At 44.8% G+C, this 22,310-nt stretch overlaps 1 protein-coding gene across 1 annotated transcript in view; it reads left to right on the plus strand.

Annotated features, from left to right (window-relative positions):
• Positions 1–19,909, plus strand: part of Tsen2 (tRNA splicing endonuclease subunit 2) — a 39,593-nt gene extending 19,684 nt beyond the window's left edge. The window contains exons 5-9 of the mRNA XM_050185005.3: positions 2,936–2,989; positions 7,803–7,938; positions 9,449–9,603; positions 10,296–10,376; positions 19,610–19,909. Coding sequence (XP_050040962.1) covers positions 2,936–2,989; positions 7,803–7,938; positions 9,449–9,603; positions 10,296–10,376; positions 19,610–19,672 — 489 coding nt within the window. The 3' untranslated portion in view covers positions 19,673–19,909. The remainder of the gene's footprint in view (positions 1–2,935; positions 2,990–7,802; positions 7,939–9,448; positions 9,604–10,295; positions 10,377–19,609) is intronic.
• The last annotated feature ends 2,401 nt before the right edge of the window (positions 19,910–22,310 follow it).

A 22,310-nucleotide genomic window follows, 5' to 3' on the forward strand; every position in this document is an offset into this window, starting at 1 on the left:
TACCCCGCCGTCTCGGCATGCCCACTCTTCGCTCTTTGCACACGCGACAGATAACATCTAAGCAGGGTGCGTGGCTACGTATGCGCTCAGTCGTGCTTGCAGCCATGCGCAGCCACGGCACGCGCGCCTGATCGCGTTACCGCGAGCTCTCTCCCCTCCCCCTCTTTCTCTTTACATGCGCGGGAAGGGGGCACCCGTGAAGCCACCATCTTTCTTATCACACCCTTGCACGCTTTCACTCACGCCTAAAGCACGCAGTTTGTGGAACACAATAGGATCTTACTGCACTTGGACGTTATACGGGACATTACGCTGCTCCATTTCGGCAGTCACCCTTGTTGCGCGGAATGCGGTCTGAGCGGTGTGTTCGCAAGCAGCCGCTTGTAATTCAACCATTTGACTGTCTGCGTTCACAGAAGTTTCCGTTTATTGTCTCGGTATTCCATTGTGGCAGCAGTGAAATTTCATTATATATTGAGGTCCTAAATACATGGTGTTCTATGGACAAGAGGTTATGAAAAGCTAATTTGTTATGCCTCAAATTTCGTATACAGTCAAACCTCGATATAACGAACCTCGATTTAATTAAATTCGCAATGTAACAAACTATTTTAATTTCCTGATCTCAGCTGCATTCAACACCGTGTATTTCTTTCATGATTTAATGAAATAATTGTGTGACACGGTTTCAATTTAATGAAGCTTTCAACTATTTCACGCATGCACTTGGAGCCTGGATGGCTAGTAAATCTAGCAAAAAGAAAAAAACTGTAACAATGTCTGCCAAGGCAAAAGTTATTTAAAGCATCACCCTGCACGTAAAGTTTGAGCGGCAAAACTACTGTCAAAATGCATGCGCCAGGATGTATTAGGAAAGAAAAACCGCTGTGCCATTTGTCACGTTTGTAAACAACTTGCAGTCAGAGAAACACAAGAGCTGATGATTCTTTTTGCACAAGGAGAAGGGGAGGGATTGAACTCGCAATACTGTGATCAAGCATGCTTTTATGGAGGGAGTCAAGTCCTCAAGCTCGCGCCTATCTGCCTTCTCCTCCTTGCGCGTGTTCCGTGCCCTAGCTACTTGTCGTATTTTGGAGGTAATCTCCCCATGGCAAATGCAAAGCCTGAGTGGAAATGGTTGGTGCCTTTCCGCGTATTGAGTTGTTCCTGGGCTTGTGTTGGCAGTCACATAATCTCAAGTTTCCAAGACAAGGTGGGAAACACTCACTCGCATTGCCACTCTGAGTTTGTGGTCGTCCAGTGAGATCTGTTGATGTTTGCCTGAGTGCGTGTGACACAACTAAAGCTACGACCCTTATTTCGTGCAGTTATCTCTTTGCTATCGCCATCAATGCTCTGCCTTCCTGGCAAAACTGACTTTTCTATGTTTTTTTTTTTCGATCAGCACAAATATCCGCATCTTTTTACAGTTTTTAATTTATGGGTGCTGACTGCAGGGCACGAAGCGCAATTAGCTATGGCGTCCGAGATTTATGGCACCACGTGACGCATCGCACACAAATCTTGGATGCTGTGAGCCACGTCAATGTATTGTTCTCAGCGCGATTAGCACCGCATGCGCTGGCACTCATAATCGTGCTGTTATGGCCTGACCTTCTTCCAATTTGTTTATAACTGCTTACTAACAAGGTACTATCTGCCAGGAATGCTTTGGGAAGTTGTGAAGTTCTTTTTAATGCTGAAACTTTAACACCTCGAATTAACGAAATTCGTGATTTAACAAAGTTTTTAACAAAGTACAACTTTGTTATATCGAGGCTCGACTGTATTGAAGTTCGTTGTATCGAGGTTTAACTGTAGTACAATGTCTCAGGGAAGCGATGCACAGGCGTTCTGTTTTTATCAAGCACATTGCAACTTTGTAACACTCGGTCATATGCTGCATGCGTGACAGCTTAATTGGAGTAATAGCCCATAGGAGAGGACAAACTCAACGAACGACTGAATAGCTTCATTTGTTTATTCCATTTGACTCATCCTACACAGTTATTCTGGTTTGGTATAACACGTACCAGCCAGCCCAAATTAGCTCTCTTTGGCTTTGTGTAGTGTCTGGGATCACAGGCATCTGTGTACCACATGAAGCAGCATTAACTCAGGGACCATGCTTTGGGTGTACTAAAGTCATTATTGCTTGTCTTTTAAAAAAGAGGAATACCTTGTTAGCAAACATGAGTGAACCCCAAAACACCATATAGCATTTGCAAACAAAGGCAACACCAGAAACCTTTAAAAATCTATTGGTAGCACATAGTAACGTACTGTTTGCACACCATCGATTGTTTGGTGATAAGAGGTATTATATTGTGACAGTTTCATCTGAGTTTTGAGTTTCCGCCTCAACAGGATGTGGGGAATACAAGAAAGGTGGAGAATAGGAAGATGGCATGTGGCTGGCTAGCTGAATCTCAATAGGCACACGGCTGATTCAGGGCCACTCTACGGGGTATTTCAATAAATGCCTTTCATGGATGTAACAGCATCATTCGAAAATAAACAATAAGCGCAGCCTGGCAACCTTTCCACTCTCTTTCTTATTGTTATTTTACCTGTATATAACAGATTCTGTTTGATGACTGATACCCTCCGTGGTTGCTCATTGGCTATGGTGTTGAGCTGCTGAGCATGAGGTCGCGGGATCGGATCCCGGCCACGGCAGCTGCATTTCGGTGAGGGCGAAATGCGAAAACATCCATGTACTTAGGTTTAGGTGCATGTTAAAGAACCCCAGGTGGTCGAAATTTCCGGAGTCCTCCACCACAGCGTGCCTCATAATCAGAAAGTGGTTTTGGCCCGTAAAAGCCCATCATTTCTATTTTTTTTTTTTGTTGTTGACTGGTACTTTTGAAGACCTGAATAGTATTAGCAATTCTTTTCCTGGTAATTTTCTCTCTTTTTGTTGCTGTCGTTACAGGCATATTTCCTTTCCTATGGCTTGGGGTGCCTCATTGTGAAGGATGGCGACGAGGTAAGTTGGAACACCTCTCTCCAGGTGTGACATTTCACTCGCATCATTTTGCCATTTATAATACCCAGCCTATCATTGTGGCGTAATTAGCTGTCACCAGAAAAAGGACAAACAAATTGCCGTGTCTCATTGTTATCATTGCTGCTGTCCTAGTGTACTGACTTCTTTCCTTCTTAAAACAGTGTCGTTCAGTACGCATGCTTTTTTTGGTGGTTTAGGTGACATGAGTGAATCGGGTCTGCGTGACATACTGTAACATACCGTGGAAGCACCCACCGCACTTTCACTGAAAATTGGGTTAATCTAGATATGGCCGCTTGTCCGGTCTTCGATTGAACAAGCGCCAGACCACGGGCTCTTCAGTCTGCAGGTCTGTTATGCTAGCGCCCGTCCTCGCTTGTCGTCCTACACGACACTGATCCCACACCCCTTGAAGGCCCGCGTGACCGTCTCTTCAGACGCAGCAGCCCAAGCCGTCGACACAAAGCTCAGCATGACTTGGCATGAAGGCTTCCTTCCGGAGGTTCCCTTTAAGAGTCCTCTCTCCCTTCCTCATGAACTCGACCCATGACACGTGGCGGGAGTCCTTGAATGGCTTATTCTAATACACGTCTGCAGGATTCTCATACACCCTCCTGGAACATACACAATGTTGCTACTGCAGTCTTCTGCTGTGTCGACAGCGGCCTTCATTTTATGGATGGGGGCTTGATTAATGATGAGCAAGCGGCGAACATTGTCCGTATTGGGACCCCAAGTGCGGATGAACCACTCCAGACATTTTTCGGTTGTCATCTAGCCATGTTTAGATGACGTTAATTGTACATTTGCTATAGAAACTAAGAAAAAGGGCACAGGAATTAGGAAAGACCGTGAACGGCTTTTCGCCGAGTACGCTTCAATTATTGCGCCTAGGTTGTGGGTGTTACATCTTAAGAGTCAGCGCTGCCACTTTTGGTTACCCTTGTGACCAGTGTTCCTCTGTGTTGTCACGTGATACAACAGAAGAGTATGTTAAATGATGTTATATGTCCATGTTACAGATGGTGTAGGCCGTGTAGTCGAAGCGCGTCCTCAAAGTTGTGACTCTTGAGTGAAAGTCATCGACTGCTTCCTTGCAATCAGCAAGGGCCTTCTGACTGTCGTTGGTAGACACATGCATTGTCACTCCGAATCGCTTCTTCCACTGGGTGATATACATGCTTGTGGTCATGAAGTTGCCAAGGTTCAGATTTCCAGCAATTCTGTCCTTCCTCTGTTAGGAGCTGGTTACTGATGGCGCGACCAGCATATCATTCCGTTTGAAGGTAATCAAAGAGGGCGTTGTCCAACTCTTCATTGAAGATGGGCCCACCATCCCTGAGTTCGCGCTTCATCTTCTGCTTGCCGTAGTTGATGGGCTTTAGGGCATCATATTTGGAGTCCCACTCGCGGATTCTTTTTCTGTCTTATCTTGAAATGCTGAGATGTGCAGCTCACATTCTTTCCCGATGCACGGTGCCACACAGCGACTTCGATCTTCCTGGCGACGGTGTAGGAGTGCATCGTGCAGCTAACAGATTGCACGAGAAGTGTGGGAAGAGTAGATGCGTGCACGCTTTATCAAGATGTGTCTCACAAAAGCCCTGCGACCACTGGGTTTTCTTTCAAGGACTGTTAATTGTCACTGCATTATCTTCACCTCCATTGGTCCTTCCCTTTCCACCGCGAGGAAGCGAATACCCCTGTCATCGCCCCTAGTGGTCTCGTGGCGATCGCAGTGGGATGAATATTACTGCTGATGCTGGTGCTTTGGAGGGGACGGGCGCTTGACGTACAATTTTTAGAATTCTGAAGTTTTGGAAATGTTAATACTGGGTGCTTATGTGAAACTGGGTGCTTCCGTGGTATCTTATGGAACGTGTCTACTGCCTTTGCTTCCATGATACAACTGCATATTGGACTCTAGCGGCTGAACTGATGGGAACAAGGTGCTGGGAAAGTAATTACCATATTTACTTGAATCTAGGCCGCCATTGATTGTAGATTGTAGGCTGACCCCTGAAATCGAGAAGGCCACATGCACAAGACTAAATTTCTCGGACATAAGCACAATGAGAAGGCATTTCTCTGTGAAAAGAACATGCATTTTATTACAGCTTTTGCCATTTGTCACAGGCATGTGTAAAATTCAGTCATTGTCGTCTTCATTGACGTCGCTGGCCTCTTTGTCATTGGTTTCGTCCAACAGTGGTAACAGTCCACTGTCCTCACATTCATTTAGTGCATTTGATATGTTGCACTTTTAGAATGCTTGCACTATTTGTCATCATGGACGATCCCGCTTCTCCTTCTGTCCTGATAAAATTAGTAACATGTTTTTCTACCTTGTGGTTTAAAGCTTCCTGCAGTCCTATGAAAACCATCCGCTTTGCAGCACAGACAGTTGAAAAGTTCTTTCCATTCTTGCACCGTTGGCGCATGTTATTTTCATCTACTTGGAACTTGCTTTTGCTCTTGGAGCTTTAACGTTTTTCATCCTTAATCTCGGAAGCTGTGTTGCAAAGATGGGGCCTAGAATATTGTGGCCATGAGGTGACGTTAAGTGTCTGGTGGCTGCAACGTCCTCGAATCTAAGCCAACTTTGGCACACGTCTTTTTTCTTTTTTTTAAAAAGTAATCGGTCTACATTTGAGCAAATACAGTACATAAGGTGTGCTTGATTCATGTATGTCCAGCACTGATCAACCTTGTGTAGACATGCCATGTACTTGTTGCAAAAAGATGTCACTGGCATCAGCGAAAGAGACAGGAAAATTGGAGGGAAACATAGGGAGGCTAGCTAATGTCATGTATGAGCTGCGAGGCTACCCTGTACAGCTGTAAGAGAGAGAGAGAGAGAGAGAGAAAGATGAAAGATTGACGGATGAGATAAAGAAGAAAAAATGTGCACATAAAAGCAAGGAAGTGTGCAACAACACTTCAGTAATGTTGCGCAGTTTGCATGTCTTTCAAGGCATTGTCTGGTAATTTTAAACAATAAAAAAAAAGGACAGTATCTGAGGGGCAGCAAGAAAGATTTTATTTACGGGAAAGGCAGAGAGGTTGACTTGAGTTCGTGCGCTCTAGTCTGCTACTCTGAAATGGGGAAGAGGGAAAGGGAATGAAAGAGTGGGGATGGATCCTGATGAAGAGGAAGGAAAAAGCATTCATGCTTATGTACATTGCACAGTGACCCTACTAAAGCCACTCGTCCAATCTTGTGGCATGAAAGTTTAATGTGAGGTTGAGTAAGTGAAAAAATTGGGCATTTTTTAAAATTCCTGTACAGGTATCAGCACTCAACACCATACATATCTCTTGATCAATCATTGTTCCATCCATTGCACCGCATTTTCACCAGGATATTCACATTTATTCGGTATAGTAATCCTCTTAGGCTTCCTTTGCACAATGTTCTTATTCTGGCAGTCATCTGCTAGCCACTTATGACATCATGTTGTGTCAGCCAAGCTCTGTGGTGCCATGTTTCATATCCAAGATAAAGAAAGCGTTATATGGAAAATATTTTTTCAGTGACACTTTAAAAAAAAAATATGTGTCAGTTGTTTTTGATGTAGGGGAATATGACAATCTTTTATATCGGAATGTTTATAGCGCTACCGGATGATCCTTTTAAGCGCAGGAATGCATCGGCAAAATGTTTTTCTACCACTCGGGCTCTTGTCTGGCAAATTGTTGGCACTTGGTCAGGCAAGATTGGATTGGATAAGCTTTATTTAAGGTCCTGCAGGACGCACGTCAATGTGCAGTGGGCATCTCCCATAGAGGGACCGACAGGGAGTACCTGGCAAAAGATATATTTCTTTAAGCTGCTAAATAATGCTTTGTTTGCTGGCAGCAATCACCACCCATATGTGCAGTGCTACAGCACCCTTAGGCTGAACGTTGGTGCATTTGTCAGAATCTCGTTTGGTTCTCCATATCTCTTGATCTGCATATGTTACCCTGCGTAGCCATTTAATATTTTCTCATTTTTGTGTTCTGCCTCTATCGGTTTGTGCTTGCTCTGGGCTAGCTCTGGGGGACACTTATGTTCATGTTCCCTCAAACTTTTTTCTCTGCATCAGATGCTCAATCTTATCAGCAGTAATAGCTCTTAAATAGGAAAACTCTAATCATTTGATCAGCCGCATTACAGTGTTTTTTTTTTTCTTGCTCACAATTTTCGCTCGCAGGAAGTTTCAGGCATGCAGCATTATTAATTGCTCATTTTTTAATGTACTTTGCAGTAATGCGAGTCCTTTCTGCCATTACATCATGGGGAATACAAATGTGTACGTATTGATGTAATTACTGCATAGAACTGCAACAGAGGGCATGATGTATTGATGTAATGCCCACATGGGCGATGCAGGCATGTAATAAAATAAATGCATTTCTTAGGACACACAAATCACTCATACCAAAGGAAACATTACCTGTTTCACAGACTCAAGTTATACAAGCAGTAGTTCTGGGTTTCTCTCAAAAGCAGTGACAGAATCTGCAGTGGTAAATATTTATAGGTTAATAATACTGTCCGTATTCAAATTAACATATCAGCTGTCACACGTGTGCCAGCCAATATCGGTGTTTCAATAAAAATCTTCTCACCTTTCCTCAGGATTAAGACTGTTCCTCAGGAGTGTTCCTCATTGCTATCACCAACTTGAACAGCTTGAAATACTAATGTAATGTACGCCGTGTGCCACTATGTGTTTAACAATGATATGTGCAGTTTGCGTTTGATGTGATGGCAGTTGTAGTGACTTAAGAGGTACATTAACCACAGGACCTGGAACTCCTGAAGCTGTGGCAGAGGCTGTGTGGACTGTGTGACAACTTTCCTGCCCGATATGCCGCCTACCACCACTTTCGCAGCAAGGGCTGGGTGGTCCGGTCCGGCGCAAAGTATGCTGCTGATTACCGTGCGTACCTGACTACAGTTGACCTTTCCTCGGGTTCAAGTTGCATACATACCTGTTGCAAATTCCCCCATCCAATACAGTACAGTTAAACCACAATATATAGCGAATTAAGTAAAATTGGCACTTTATTTTGTTAGATGGAAATTTTGGTATATTGAAATTCGTCTTTTATGCTGTGAGTACAGTTGCCAGCAAATTTGTCTTACTCGGCAGGGGCCGAAATGTTTTGCGAAATATTGGGCAGTTCTAAAAACAAATTAAGCTAAGCCTGCGAATTTCCATGACCACTCTGCCACTGAGGCTAATATTGTTGCCCGCAGCGAGATGACGCTATCAGTGGACCGATCTCTACACCAGCCCGACCAATGCAGCATCAAAAGCCATCGGACGTCGCAAAAGAAGCTTCACTTTACAATTGCATGAAATCGAGGCGACATGTGACAACCCGTTGTTCACAGCTGCCATGCGTGCATTTCCTGTCTGAGATATCAAGCAACATCGTTAATGGCATTTAAAAATTTGGTAGCCGTTATGCGTCGTTTCAAGTATTGGTTCTATGAGTCAAAAAGTCTCAGTTTGGCCTGGAAGGTGACGCATTGATAAAGATAACAAAGTGCTAGGCAACTAACGAATATTCATAGTTTTATTAGCTATATAAATTGCAGTAAGCATTCTCAAGCATGGTCGCATGCGCTCAGGCAAACATAAACAGATCTCACTGGGTGACTGCAAATGCTCACAAGTTGTCATCAAAGAGGTTCATTGAAGACCAACACAGACCAAGTGTCAGATACTACCTAGTGCTCCAAGTCAGCGTCAAAAAGTTTCATTGAATAGCGGTACTTACCCAATCTCGCATCTACAGTGACCCATGTTGGCGTGAAAGAGATTCGTTGAAGAGTGGAACATGTCTACACGTGGCCACGTAATCAATGAGCCAAGTTGGTCCCATGGTTAATTTCAAACTCTGTTTCCTCAGCACAGCAACCCGATGCGCTACCCACCCATTCGACCATGGACTACCCAGTGAATATCCTAGGGGTTCAAAATGAATCCGAAACTCTTCTTTTTCTGCCTGAGAGTGCCATGGATGGGGCAACCCTCATCCAGTCTTCTTCGTCACGTCTTGTACTATACTCAAAGATCTAAGCATTTCAATTTAGGGCTAAACGATATGCATACTTTTGTTTAGACCATCTGCGGTTTGTGTGACAACCGCGTAATTTTGGCTCATACACATAGATCAGGAGTCCGCATCAGCTTTAATGACCAGATTGGTAGCAGCATGACACGGTACTCTCTAGTAATTCCACATATACAGTGTTCTACTTAAAGTATACCTGTCACATTTAATTTTGTGAGCACTGTACATGTACTGCATATGTTCCGGTAAATAAATTAAAACTTGTATTGTATAGTGGATTGCAATTTACATTACAATTGCTGCAGTTTGAATACAATTAGTAGAAACACTTGCGTGCATTGCATGCATTATTTGTGCCCTTTGCAGTGCTGTACAAAGATGGGCCTCCGTTCTACCATGCCAGTTTCTCGGTGATTGTGCGCTCTGTTTGGGCCGACACCCTCGAGGAGAACCCCGATCATCGATTGCAGACTTGGCCCACCCTATCGGGTCTCATCAGGGTCAACGGAAATGCCTCCAAGGTAGGTGCTGCAGCATCCCATCATTTGGTGCCTTTGCTGTGAGTTTTCAAGTGATTGTCCATACAAGTCAGAACTGATCCATCATGCTGCAGTGAGTGGTGTTACACGGAGAAGTGCCTAAGTCGCTACGTCATCGTCCTGCTGAGCACGGGGTTGCAGTTCTGGTTCCTGATCACAGCTGCTGCATTTTAATGACAGCAAAGTGCAAAAACACTTGTGTGCAGTCAATGACCAATTTTTCTGACATGCACGATAATCCGGGCACCTTCGTGGCACCGCCGTGTACCCCATAGATCCAATGTATAAGAACGTCTGAAATTTTTGATGCTGAAACCTTCGCTCTGTTAGCCCTGACAAAGTTCTGTGTATTTGCATAAAAAGAAAAGAAACTCCCTCAAATTTGAGCTAGAAAACGCATGCAACAGTTACTTAGAACAAAATCTCTCACTCCTATGCACCACTTTTGGACAAACCTACGCCAAAGGCGAAGGTTCAATGCGTCACTAGCTACCGTAATGTCACATTTCCTAAAAATGAAAAGAAAATACGCGTGGGAAGCAGAGGCTGAAGCAAAGTGTGTGCCCTGCTTTCCCATCCTGCTTAAAACAGGCAGCCCCCAGTGCACGCTTGATCACATTGCAACGCACTCACCTGCCCCCTCATCACCCCACATCCTCTCTGGTGCATTGCAGGCCGTGCTGCTGTGTCATGTGATCATGCCCAGAGGTGCTGACTTCACCACGCCTCATGTATTGCGATCTTTCAGGATTCAGGTGCGTACTCTCGTGGACTCCTGTAATGTATTGGGATGGTTGCATTCCTTTCATCATTATCTTGGAGGAGTTTGTGTGTGAAATTTGCAGAAACTGTTGTACATGGCTGTGTGTATTGCCTCAGCAACTACAAAACCTGCTGAAATCCAGCTGAAATTCAGCTGAGCTCGCCAAAAATGTTTTATTGTAACATTTTTTTTAAAGTTCTTGTCGGGTTTACAGGTTTTCAATCACAAAGGACACACTTCTTTTTAGAAGGTTTGTTCAAAAGATATAATTTTTAGGCTGGGGATTTCCCATCAACCTGACAAGGCTGCTTGCTTGTTTACAGTGTCATTTTATGTGCGTAACATACACCTACACGCAGATGAGATAAAACCACTTCAAAGGACAAAAAATGTCAAACCCACTTATAACAATATTCAAGTGCCACGAAAATGCCATTGTTATAACCGATAATTGTTATAACTGGGATGCATGAAAGAAAGCAAAATAGAGGGATGGCAGAGCTGTTGTGAGAAAACTATAACGGTAGGGAGGCCAATGTCCGTTCCTTCCCCTTCCTCCATCTGGCTGCTGATTGTGTTGACTCGTTCAACTGTTTAACTCGGCTTCCTGCCTGCTCCAATCGTGTGCGGCTGTCGGTGTTCAAGAATGGTACTGCTATAGCAACTGCAAAGAGGGGTCATGGGTTGCAAGTGACCTGCAAGCTCCACTGAGGCATCGCTTTGGTGGCCTCAAAAGGGTCCTTTTAAAAAGTGTGGGAAGTTTGCTACGGTAGCCTCTCAGCTTGAGAAGTCCAGAAGCAATGCTGTGGTGAGATTGCCACAAGCATTTCGCCACGTACTTCTCATTGGCTTTCACAAGAAAACCCCATGTCCATCAGCCTTTTTTTGCTTTACGCGAAGCTTGCCGACATCCTTCCCCAAGCCGTCCAGGTGCTCCATGTAATGCAGTGGAAGGCCCCTCGTGAAAATAAAGCCCCGGAGGGACTGGATCATCTGCAGGGCCTCCTGTGAGGACAATGTTGAGGCAGTCTGCCCTACGACGTAATTGTTGCCGTCATCGCTGCCACTGCCGCCGTATCACTGCTACCTCGGACAAAGCACGCTCTCCTAAAGCAGTTCCACACTGTAGAAGCGCTTACTTCGGACCACGCAGCAAAGATAAACTGTACGGCAATTAATAGATTGATCTTCTGGCTGCTCCCTGCTTGTCCGCGTGGCCACGTGCAATAACTTGTTCAAGACGTTGTGACGATACATGACCGTACGATTGGTGACCATGCCAGCCTCCATGGGCTGCAAGCCTGCCGTCATGTCCGGCAGGAAAAAAGGTTCCACACTTGAGAGCTTAGGCGTTGGGTGGTGGGCACTACAATTATCTGGCATAAGCGCCACCTTACACTTACATTGCTTGATATGTTGAACAAACTCCAAGAGCAACTCATGAAAAAGTTATCGCGTCATCCATGCCTTGTGGTTGTGACTGTAGTGTACCACTATCTTCGCAGCAGCGCGGAAGCAGTGGGGATTTTTTAATTTCCCAATGACAAATGTGAGGCACTTGTTGCTGCTGCTTGCTGCTGCAGCTTGTTGTTTTCTCTGCCCTTACATGTGTTTCCTTAGAGTGCATGCGTCTTGGACGGCAACATCTGGAAGAACAACCCTGCTTCGTCGCCATTATATATGTCAGTGTCAATGTAGTTGTAGAGGATGCGGGGCAGCGTTTCCTCCACTTACTTCTGCTTCTCCTCCAAGTCAAGTAAAGATCCCTCCCTGGTGACGGCTTTGTATATAATGCCGTGCCTCTCTTTGATGCGCTGTACCCAGCCACCACCTGTCTATGAGCACACATTGTTGATGACTATGGCAAACTGTAGGGCAGTTCTGGCCTTTGTGGCCAGAATTCGCCCGGTGACAGGCAAATTCATGGCATGCGCACCAAGAAACCACTCGTAGGGTGCCTCTACCGTCTTCTTATAGGCACTTTGTCAAATGCGTATGAGCCTGTGGTCTACTGAGCAGTTTTCTTTGTGAAACTTCTCAGCAAAGCGGATGATTGCCGACAGTGTCAGCTGCGATAGTCCATACTTTATCAAGTCGCACACTTTTTTAGTGTTCTACCACGAGCGACTTAACCCGTTAGCAGAATTGCGCACAATGAGGGGCCAGCAAGCAATCTGGGAGCAGTGCTGTCAGAGAAGTTGGGGCGGTCCATTTGTATTTTGTAGGGTGGCGCAGCATAGAGCCATGGGCGCAGCCCATTTGTGTTCGGAGGGGTGGAAGGGCAACGGGAGGCAGGTGCGTGAGGCTGGCGAGAGCGGAGAAGGCTGGAAAACAGGTTTTATTGTATCAGTACACAGCAGCCACTGTGGCAGCAAGCGAGTGTGCAGCAGCTTGAATACCTCATTTTTCTTTTCAACGATTTTCCATTACCTCTCAGCACGGACACCCAACAGCCAGACTACATTGTTATAGCCGATAATGCGGCGTGGGGGCAATGTAGCACATGGGCTATTTCACCGTAGAAAACAGAGAAAAGTTCACGGTGCAGCTGCTTCTCATGATAACCAATATATTGTTAATACCGGTATCGTTATAAGTGGGTTCGACTGTAGTTGGTATGACAGCAAACCAAATGCATATAATCAAGATATAATTAACCTGCCGTTAAAGTTGGAGAGTCTGTGTCGATGCAGGCTCACCCATTGGCGAACTGAGTGGACCTAAATGAGCGAGGGTAAATTTAGTTCGACGTCCCATTGATGTCGCAGGCTTCAGCAGCAGCTTGTGAGCGCTGTCGAGGGAATCGGAGCCGTGATGATGCGAGATGTTGGCAAAAGAACTTGACTGTTCACGTGAAGCCTGCAACTAAACTCATAGACCTTGTGGCAGCAACATGACACTCGGGCCTGGCCACCTGACTGTGTCCATCGCCAAACTTCTCCCTTCCTTTTTTATTCTGTTCGCTTCATGCTCACCTCTACTTTTTCTTCTTTTTCCCCATCTTCATTGTTCATGTGCTTTGCGTATGCACAACCATGATCATCATTCTCTTCTGGCTCATCACACACATGCACCGTCAGTATTTTACTTACACCTTACAACAATACAGAAGAGTGCAAAGTTGCTAAGTTACAAAGAGGGCATTTATGCTTTCCTACTCCTTATATAATGCCAGACAGCCGATAAAGACTAGTTCCTCGATGCGACTTTGTCAAGGAATCAAAGAAGTTTGAGTCACCATGCAGAGATACTGAGCAAGTGCTCATCCTTGCTGGACTCAGAGGCCTAACATGGCTGAAATTTAGGCAAGTTGGTTTATGTTCATTGTGAAAAGCAGCACAATTTGAAGACAGACAGGCAGAAGGAACACACAGATAAGCGCAGACTCTCAACTAGCTTTATTGAAAACATATGAACTTGTATTGTTATCAAAAACCCAGATTAAAAAAAAGCAAAGAAAAGAAACAGCGCCTTTGCAATGAACCGCTATCAACACACATGCACAGTAAATACTTATTGCTGACTGAAAACTTACCACATGGTACCAAAGAAGCCGTACAAGTGCAATAGCACCAGGGAACAAATTATCGTAGTCTGTGTGTTTCTGCTGTCTGTCGGTGTTCAAATTGCACTGCTTATCACAATAATCGGAGGCCTAAGTCTGCTGCAGGTCCTGCAAACAGGAGCTCACATAAGCGACTATTGTCCGCGCATGCTGGTGCTGCGCTTAGAAGCCAAACAGGGTTGTCTCGTGAAGTACGCAAACGAGTCTGTGGTTAGTCCGCATGCATGTATGTCCCGGACTGCCCAAAAGGAGGAAACTTCCTCTTGTGCCTAAGCTGTCCATGCCATCCATCAGGTGGCACTAGCATAGGAGCACTCACACCAACACTTGTCATGGCTGCATAACTGTGACGCCATATGACAGGAACCTATTTTCACTCATGTCACGTGGAGAATCCGAACATTAGGAGGCGCTAGAGTCATGCAGAGAAGACAGTTGTCAGGGTAAGCGAGTGTCAAGTGTCTGCACAGTTTTCAGAGTCCCGATTTCTGCTCCAAGGAGACGGTCATGATTAGATTGATGGCGCATGTACCCGTTGTAGTGTGGGTGAAACACTACAGTCACTCTCGTCTATTCATCACCAGGGCATTACGCAAGGTCACAAGTTAGGGTCATTATAGTGGCAAACATGCTGCTATTATCGCTACAATTATGCTGTGTACTTTGCATTGTCACTTCAGCTGGTTATCCATTATATTGCTATGATGATTTTTAAGCACACCTGGCATAGTTGCACAACTGCGCGTGCCTTGCTTGACTAAGTGCGGTGCATCTGAACAGGAGAAGAGCAATAGACCACTGCACGGGCCCTTGCTGGCCCGAAAGCCAAGGCCCAGCCCGGCCCGGTCCTCAAGCCGGGCCTGTGCCGGGTAAACAATAGTTGACTTGGGCCCAGGCCAGGCTCAGGCCTAGGAACTTGAAGCTTGGGTCCTGCCCAGGCCTCAGTGGGGCCCGGATTAGATTGTTTAGATGATTAGATTAGACCCAGCCTTGCTTTTTGCAACTCCACAAAATCGAAGACTATAAAAACTGCAGCCCTATGCAAATTTTAGGTCAGTGGTGTCGGTGTGTTTATGGGAAAGTCAAGACAGAAAGGTTACGACATAGCAGCTGTACGCTGCACATTAGCGGCGATCTTCAGCCACAGAGAAAACGGCACCGTGATCAACTGCACCCACTGTACACCCCACTTTTTAATGCTATCAGCATTCTTTGCCTGCTTCAGGCACTTTTTATCTATCTGTCTGTCTGTTTTATGCCATGTGACCCCATTGTTGTCTAACTTAAGCCACTATGTATTTCCTCTGGGTCATGGTGGTTCCATCATCATCATACAGTCGTGACCATCCTGTTCTAGCCGTGTTGTTCGTGTAACACTGGCATACCATCATCATATCCTCATCATCATACCGCCTTCACAGTTCCATCGACGTCATTCCGTCATAATCATGCTGTCGTCATTCAATCATGATTATGGCACAGTTGTCATGCCATTGTTATCATTGCATTGTCAATACGCAATCGTCGCCATGCATTTGTTGTCATACCATGGTCGGGATACCGTTGTGGTCGTTCTGTCATCGTCATTTTAGCTTGGCAATCCAGTTCTTTTCATACTGTTGTCGTCCCACTATTTCTGTTATGCAGTCACCATCACGCTGTTGCATCATCGCTGTCATTTCAGAAATGTTGTCCAATTGTTGTCATGCCGTCGTCGTCGTACCATACCGCCTTCGTGATTCCGACAACATAATTTCTCCTTCATTTCATTATAATTGTGCTATTGTCAATCAATAGTGATTATGCAGTCGTCATCATGGCATCGTTGCGTCGTGGTTATTTATCGTCATCACTTCAGAATCATTCCATCATTGTCATGCCATCATCCTTATGCCTTCAACGTTCTGCAACGTTATTCCTTCTTCATAATTCAATTGTCGTCACTGCATGCACCACCGGCGTAGTCTTTGTCCTACCGTCGTGAGATAACTTTTGTGAGCGATGGTCCAAACAAGGTGGGCCAACCCGCTGTGGTTGCTTAGTGGCTATGGTGTTAGGCTGCTGAGCACGAGGTCGCGGGATCGAATCCCGGCCACGGCGGCCACATTTCGATGGGGGCGAAATGCGAAAACACCCGTGTACTTAGATTTAGGTGCACGTTAAAGAACCCCAGGTGGTCGAAATTTCCGGAGTCCTCCACTACGGCGTGCCTCATAATCAGAACGTGGTTTTGGCACGTAAAACCCCATAATTTAATTTTTTTTTTTTAACAAAGTGGGCCAGTCACAGAGACGGTGTCCGTCGCATATCACCGAAGCACTTGAAATCTCAGGAGGATCATTACAAATTCTAAATAAAGGTGTTTTGGCCAACACAGTGTGTTGCTGCATGGTCGCTACATTGCCTAAATGCTGATTGCATTAACTTCAATAGTCATTTTAGGATGGGTTCTGCCGTAATTCTTTCGTCTTTGCGACACTAAAAAACTCTGGTCAACGTTGTTCCCAGGTTATTAGGACCTCGAATTCCTAGAAGTGGTCGTGCTTAGGTGTGAGACGGATGACCCGATGTTCGATGGAGTTAGCACTATGAGTTTGACAGCAGCCCCGCCTATCAACAAGGTTCCCGCGCATTGGGTGTGGCTGGGAGTGGCTGCGAGAGGCAAACTTCAAGAGATGCTAGACGTCACAGAGCCGAATCAAAAAGACAAAGAGTTAGCATTGCAGTCGCGCTAAAGAGATTTGAAACTATTTGGTTGTCGCAAGGATCGCTGCAAAAAATTCACTAGACTGTTTTCAGTACAGCTGGTTATATTTTTCATGAGCAGAAGACATGCCTAGTGGAAGAGTCGTCTGCAATATTTTTTTGCTGCACAAAAATATGCATATGTTCAACAGGGGTCACTGATGTGCCACTTTGCACTGTCTGTATGATCATGTTAATAAAAAAACAAAAATTCAATAAATTTTCAACAAGTTCTTGGACTACTTAAATAAAGTGGTAGCAAGTAAATTCTGGAAAGTTCATTCACAATATTTTTGTCTGTTAGGCATGTGCAGCGTGATACTTATTGGTTTGCATTTTTTTCTATATTCATTCAAGTGAGTATAATAGTCTGCCATAGTTTATCACACAATTAGTCCAACTAATTAAATTTAACTTTCAAATGCCCATTGTTCTTAGATAACTAATTTAAGCCTATGTGGATGCTGCAAAATTTCTCAACATTGGTGAGAGAGATGTTAAAAAGAAAACACAAACTTTTATTGTCTCAGTGAATTTTTCTTTTGAATGCAATTTTAACACGTTAAAGAGTCCCTCACCAGGCCACATGGCAAATTTCAGTTATACACTGGAAGTCGTTACGCACCCTCCAGGGAGTGTTCTATCGCAATAATTTTTCAAATTAGTTCATTAATAGCCGAGACAGAAATATTTCAGTGACGTGAACCCATGATTTCACGAGGCGAGCGCCACTGCCAAGAGAGACACTCTCTACCTTTGCCCCGTCTAACCTCCGCAAGTGAAATTTCTTCCCTGCGTTTTCCCATACCGGAGTTAGAGGATCACGTGACGCATACATCACGACCCCCGCCTTCATTTTATTTCCCTCATTTTTTTTGCTTCGCGGCGCACTTCCGTTGACGGCTTCGCGTGCAAGCTGTTGCGATTGTCTCGTTTCACGCAGTGCACGATTTTGCGTGCTGTGCACGAGGACACTTGACCAGCGGTATAAGTCAGTGTTACACGAATACTGAAGCAGACACAAGCATGATCCCGTGCTGGAACATGGTAGAAAATGACATAGTTTCAATGTCGGCGCGTTTGACTGCACGACGTGAGAACAAGCAGGTGAAAGGGAAATCCATCGCTCTTGGTGCGGTGCGAAGTAAAACAAAAACACCCAGACATTCGGTTTGTAGGTTCTATTAGCTTTAATTAGTCTATTCAAGCAACATGTTACACAAATAACAGATGTTGCGTTGAATAATTCTCGAAGTCACGTGTCACCACGAGCGACGTCCCAGCGCGAACACGTGTACGTGGGTGCACTAGCATGTGTACGTCACTCCCCGGCTTGGAGCGCCGCAGCAATGAGGAGGAAGGAAAACGGTGTTTGGTTTGAAATTTCAAGTCTTTCCGGGGCGCGTAGCGATGCAATACTTAGCAGACACGATCGTTATCGCACAATGTATGCTTTGCGCTTGTCAGCTCAATATTGCCAGCCCTGGTGAGGGGCCCTTTAAGTGGCCCAACCCACGTGTTTGCAGCTTTGTGTTTGTTTCTCTGCCACTAGGTGGGTTCCCTGCAAATTTACATGAACAAACAGATCATATTCTAACCTGACGGGATAAATAACTATATTGCCTACATTGTACATGCACTGTACTGAAACAAAAGTAAACAGAATCAAAATTTGAATATAATGCAAAACAAGGATGCCTAAATTGTCGACTGAAAAACTGACACCATAATAATGAAGCCGAACAAAACACTAAAAATGGCATGTTCCATGTGAAAATATGATTGCACCTGAGCGTTAGCCTTGTGAATCACCAATATCTGCTTAACAAAAGAAAGCTTCTAGTGCCCATGTATTATGGTGTTCCTGAAAGCCAATAGAGCAGCGTATTTTCTATTTACATTCGCACCAAATTTATTCGTTCGAGTTTCATCACTGTACATCCCAATGGTTATATGAGATCCAAAAGTGAGATGAAATTGCTGGCTATTTAGAAGATGTAGTACAACTATTTAAAATATGTAGTAAGGCCATTCATATCACACTTTAAAGCACAAGCATGGTGATCAACAGATGTACTTTTCTATATCGTCCTCCTTAGATGTAAGCAGCCGTTGTGCCATTCCTGGTGGCTGTTGCCAACCTGACCCCTCCCAATTTTCCAAACTGTCTGTTGTGTGTGTGCATTTTCATATCACAATTCAAATAAATGGGGTGCAGGGCAAAAAGCTACTTTGATGCAGCTTGGAGACCACCTGGCGACCGTTGATCACATGACAGTATCTTCACAGTAACTGAGAACTCGACTTAGCATCGTATAGGCTCAAGGGCTAATGGGTCGAACAGAAACGGGCCGGGTACGGGCCAGGTTTAAGAGAAAGCTTTAGCTCGCGGCCTTCTACCTAAATACATGGGAAAGAAAAAAAGCTAAAGCTTCCTCTTAAAACCGCCGGGCCGGCTTCGAGCAGGCCAGCGCATGGCACCGTTGGGCTCGGGCCGGGCCTGGGCCTGAAAAACTGGCCCGTGTAGTGCTCTAAAGTGCAAGCATTGTCTTTCATATGTCAATGCAGCTGTGAATTGCAAGGATTGGTGCACTGAGCTCAGGCAGGTAATGGATTTGCCCATAAGACAGAAATACCTTTTTACCATTTAGAGTATCGGCTGACTTCCTGGAAGTCGAAGTGACCGGCATTTGTAATGTTTAGCAGGACACTGTGAAAGTAAGAATACTGTCCGGTTAGTACACATTCGCTATTGCTCTGGAACAAGTCTGTACACGAATGCAACATTTGCCATACTTTGGCTTTTTTACTATTCATGTGGTGTGATCCTCGGTACTAGCTCAGAAGCAGGGCTGGATGAGGCTAGTATGTGATGACACTCTCTCTCTTTCTCTTTCTTTTTGCACATTTTGCAGGAGCTCTTGGTGCGGCGGTGGGTTGTATCGGAAGAAAGGGAGAAACGGGATGACGCATCCTGAATGGCACTGCTCAAGTGCACGGCTGCATCTTGTATTATAAATAACTTGCTGTACATAAAGCTTGGCAATTATTAAACATTGTATATAAAGCACTTCTAGTACTTAAGAGGATGTTAAGGATGTTCATTGATGCAGAATATTTTTCACCGAAATGTGAAAATTCATTGGGGAGCACAGGGAGTGCCATCATATGTGAAATCCATTATTATATTGCTAAATAAAACTTCAAAACATGTATAGTCTTGTAGTTGTATGAATATGTTTGCACACAAACATGTAGACACATCCTTCCTTTCACATGACAAGTCAAGCAGTGGCGAAGCAACTGCGGGTGATCACTCATATCGTCTTCGTGATTTTAAGGTTGTCGATAAAGTAGTAAAGCATATGGTTTAGGCTGCAGCATATCATAACATATCATAAACTGCTGTGGTCGCTGCATGTAGTTCAACCTTTCATATGCTGATGTCTCACTGCACAGTCGCATAATGGTGTACATACTGTGTTGTGAGAGCTACTGCATTATGGTGTGATTGTGTTTCATTTTTTGCAAGACCACTATACTTATTTTTTGATGCGCTGGAAAGCATTCTATCAGTGTGATATAGTAAACTGTGTCCAGTGCAGGAGGTAGATGTGACTGTATATTCACGTTTACTTTCACACCCCCACAAACCAGGTGTCACTTTTAGACAGTCGAGCATCAGTTTATCAAAATTTCTGTATAATCCATATGTTTTTTCAATTTTCTGGCAGTAAAGATGCAGAAAGACATGCACTTCATAAGTGTTGCAATGCACCAATCCGGATGATGGGATGCGGGGAGACCGGGTGATGCTCAATGTAAAGGATTTGAGACAAAGGCAGCTTCTTCCAAGAAAGTTGTCTGACAAGCTCCCTTATTACTCTATTCTGTGCATGACAATTTCTTTGTGGCTTACTCTTATTGGTCACTGTTGACATAGCGTGCCGCAGAGTGATTGGGTACCGTCAATGGTATCATACACATTAAAGAATGCTGCTGTGCCTGCAGCCAGATCTGGCGGACGCTGAAGATGGGTGTTATGGGCGACACCAGATGGCAGCACAACACAAGTGGCACTGCAAGAGCCTCGTGACAGGTGGCGAAACTCATCTTGGACACTTGTGTCAGCCAATCCTGAGACATCTGTACGCTGCAAAAGAAAACCATTTCATTTGCTGGAGGTGCTGACTCTTTGTTCATTCTGAAGTTACGCAGTTTGGTGCTACCCTCCATCATGCCTGGTGACTCCAGCCAGCCTCTGCCTGCTTCGGCCACCCTTGTTGAGGTGGTGGCGGCAAACTTTCTGTGGCTATGAAGGGAAAGCTACGGAGGCTGAGTGTGCACAAGTGAGAGCGCTTCTGAAAAGAGTCCCGCGTTTTAATCCTCGTTAGTTTAGGCTGGCAAGAGAAAACATAAAACACCTTATGAGCAACAGTTAAATAAGACAGAACACACTGCTGTGTGTAAAGGTTTACTTATTTTTGAGACTTTTCCTTTCCATTTCTGAGGAAATGCGAAACCGTCGCATGTGGAAGCTGCGTCGATTCAGCGTCTGTTCCGAGCAACCAAAAGCACTTTCAAACGCTGCCGCACTACGTGGCGTGGTAACACGTGCGCGGCAGCCATGCACCCGTAGCTTTCCCTTCATAGCCATGGAAAGTTGTCTGCGAGTATAGTATGGGTATGTACTGAAAGGGGCAGTGGCGGCTGGTTGCAAAGTGTGCGCCTGCCACGAGGCACCGATGCTATCTGGCGGCACCTCTGCAAGAACCGCCACTCAAACCTTAATGAACAAAAGGCACCATTATTTGTGGCATAACCGTGAGTTGGCCTAGTAGGAACAGATTCATTTTTAAACAAACTTCCTTTGCGCAAGACAAACAGGGACAAAAAAAAAAACATGTCCCTGTTTGTTTTGCGCAAAAGAAGTTTGTTTAAAAATGAATTATTTGTGGATTGTGTGGGTTCAGCTGAAAGCTTCAATTTCTTATAGCATTCCGATAGCTTTACTGGTATAACCACTGCATGCAACAACTTTGCTCATTCAAAGCGACCAGGGCAAAAATTCCTGGAATTTTCAGAGAATTCCCAGAAATTTCAAGGTTTTTTTTTCCAGCTTTTCCCTGGTGGTAGGCATCCTGGCCAAGTGTTTCCAGTTCTTCCAGTTGCACTGCGGTTTCCTAGTATACTTCAGTAATAATGGGGATGACTCCTCTGAGAATTGCATGGGGATTACTGAACATGTTCTGAAGTTGCGGGGACATATTCCTCTTTGCAGTAATGGAGTTCAAATGGAGTCATAGGAAGCCTGACAATATTTTGCTGCTTTGTGTCGAACAAAATGCTGCAAATATTTTCCCACTTTTTGCATGATGTCTACTTGCCAACCTGTGAACTTTAATGTTCTTAAAAATCCCCGGTTGGGAAGGGTGAATAGCAGGCAATTTTAAAAAGCTTGCCATGAGTGCGCACCTTGTTGGATACATACATACATTATTAATGATGAGTCGCCTTCATACGTGTCACGCAAGCAGCAACAGTCTTAGAACAGCAGAAACTGACAAGCTACAAACATGTTTTCAGATCACTGTGTTTTTCAATAGCTTTGCTGTT

This window comes from Dermacentor andersoni, chromosome 4 (assembly GCF_023375885.2).
Source record: "Dermacentor andersoni chromosome 4, qqDerAnde1_hic_scaffold, whole genome shotgun sequence".
NCBI lineage: Eukaryota > Metazoa > Arthropoda > Arachnida > Ixodida > Ixodidae > Dermacentor > Dermacentor andersoni.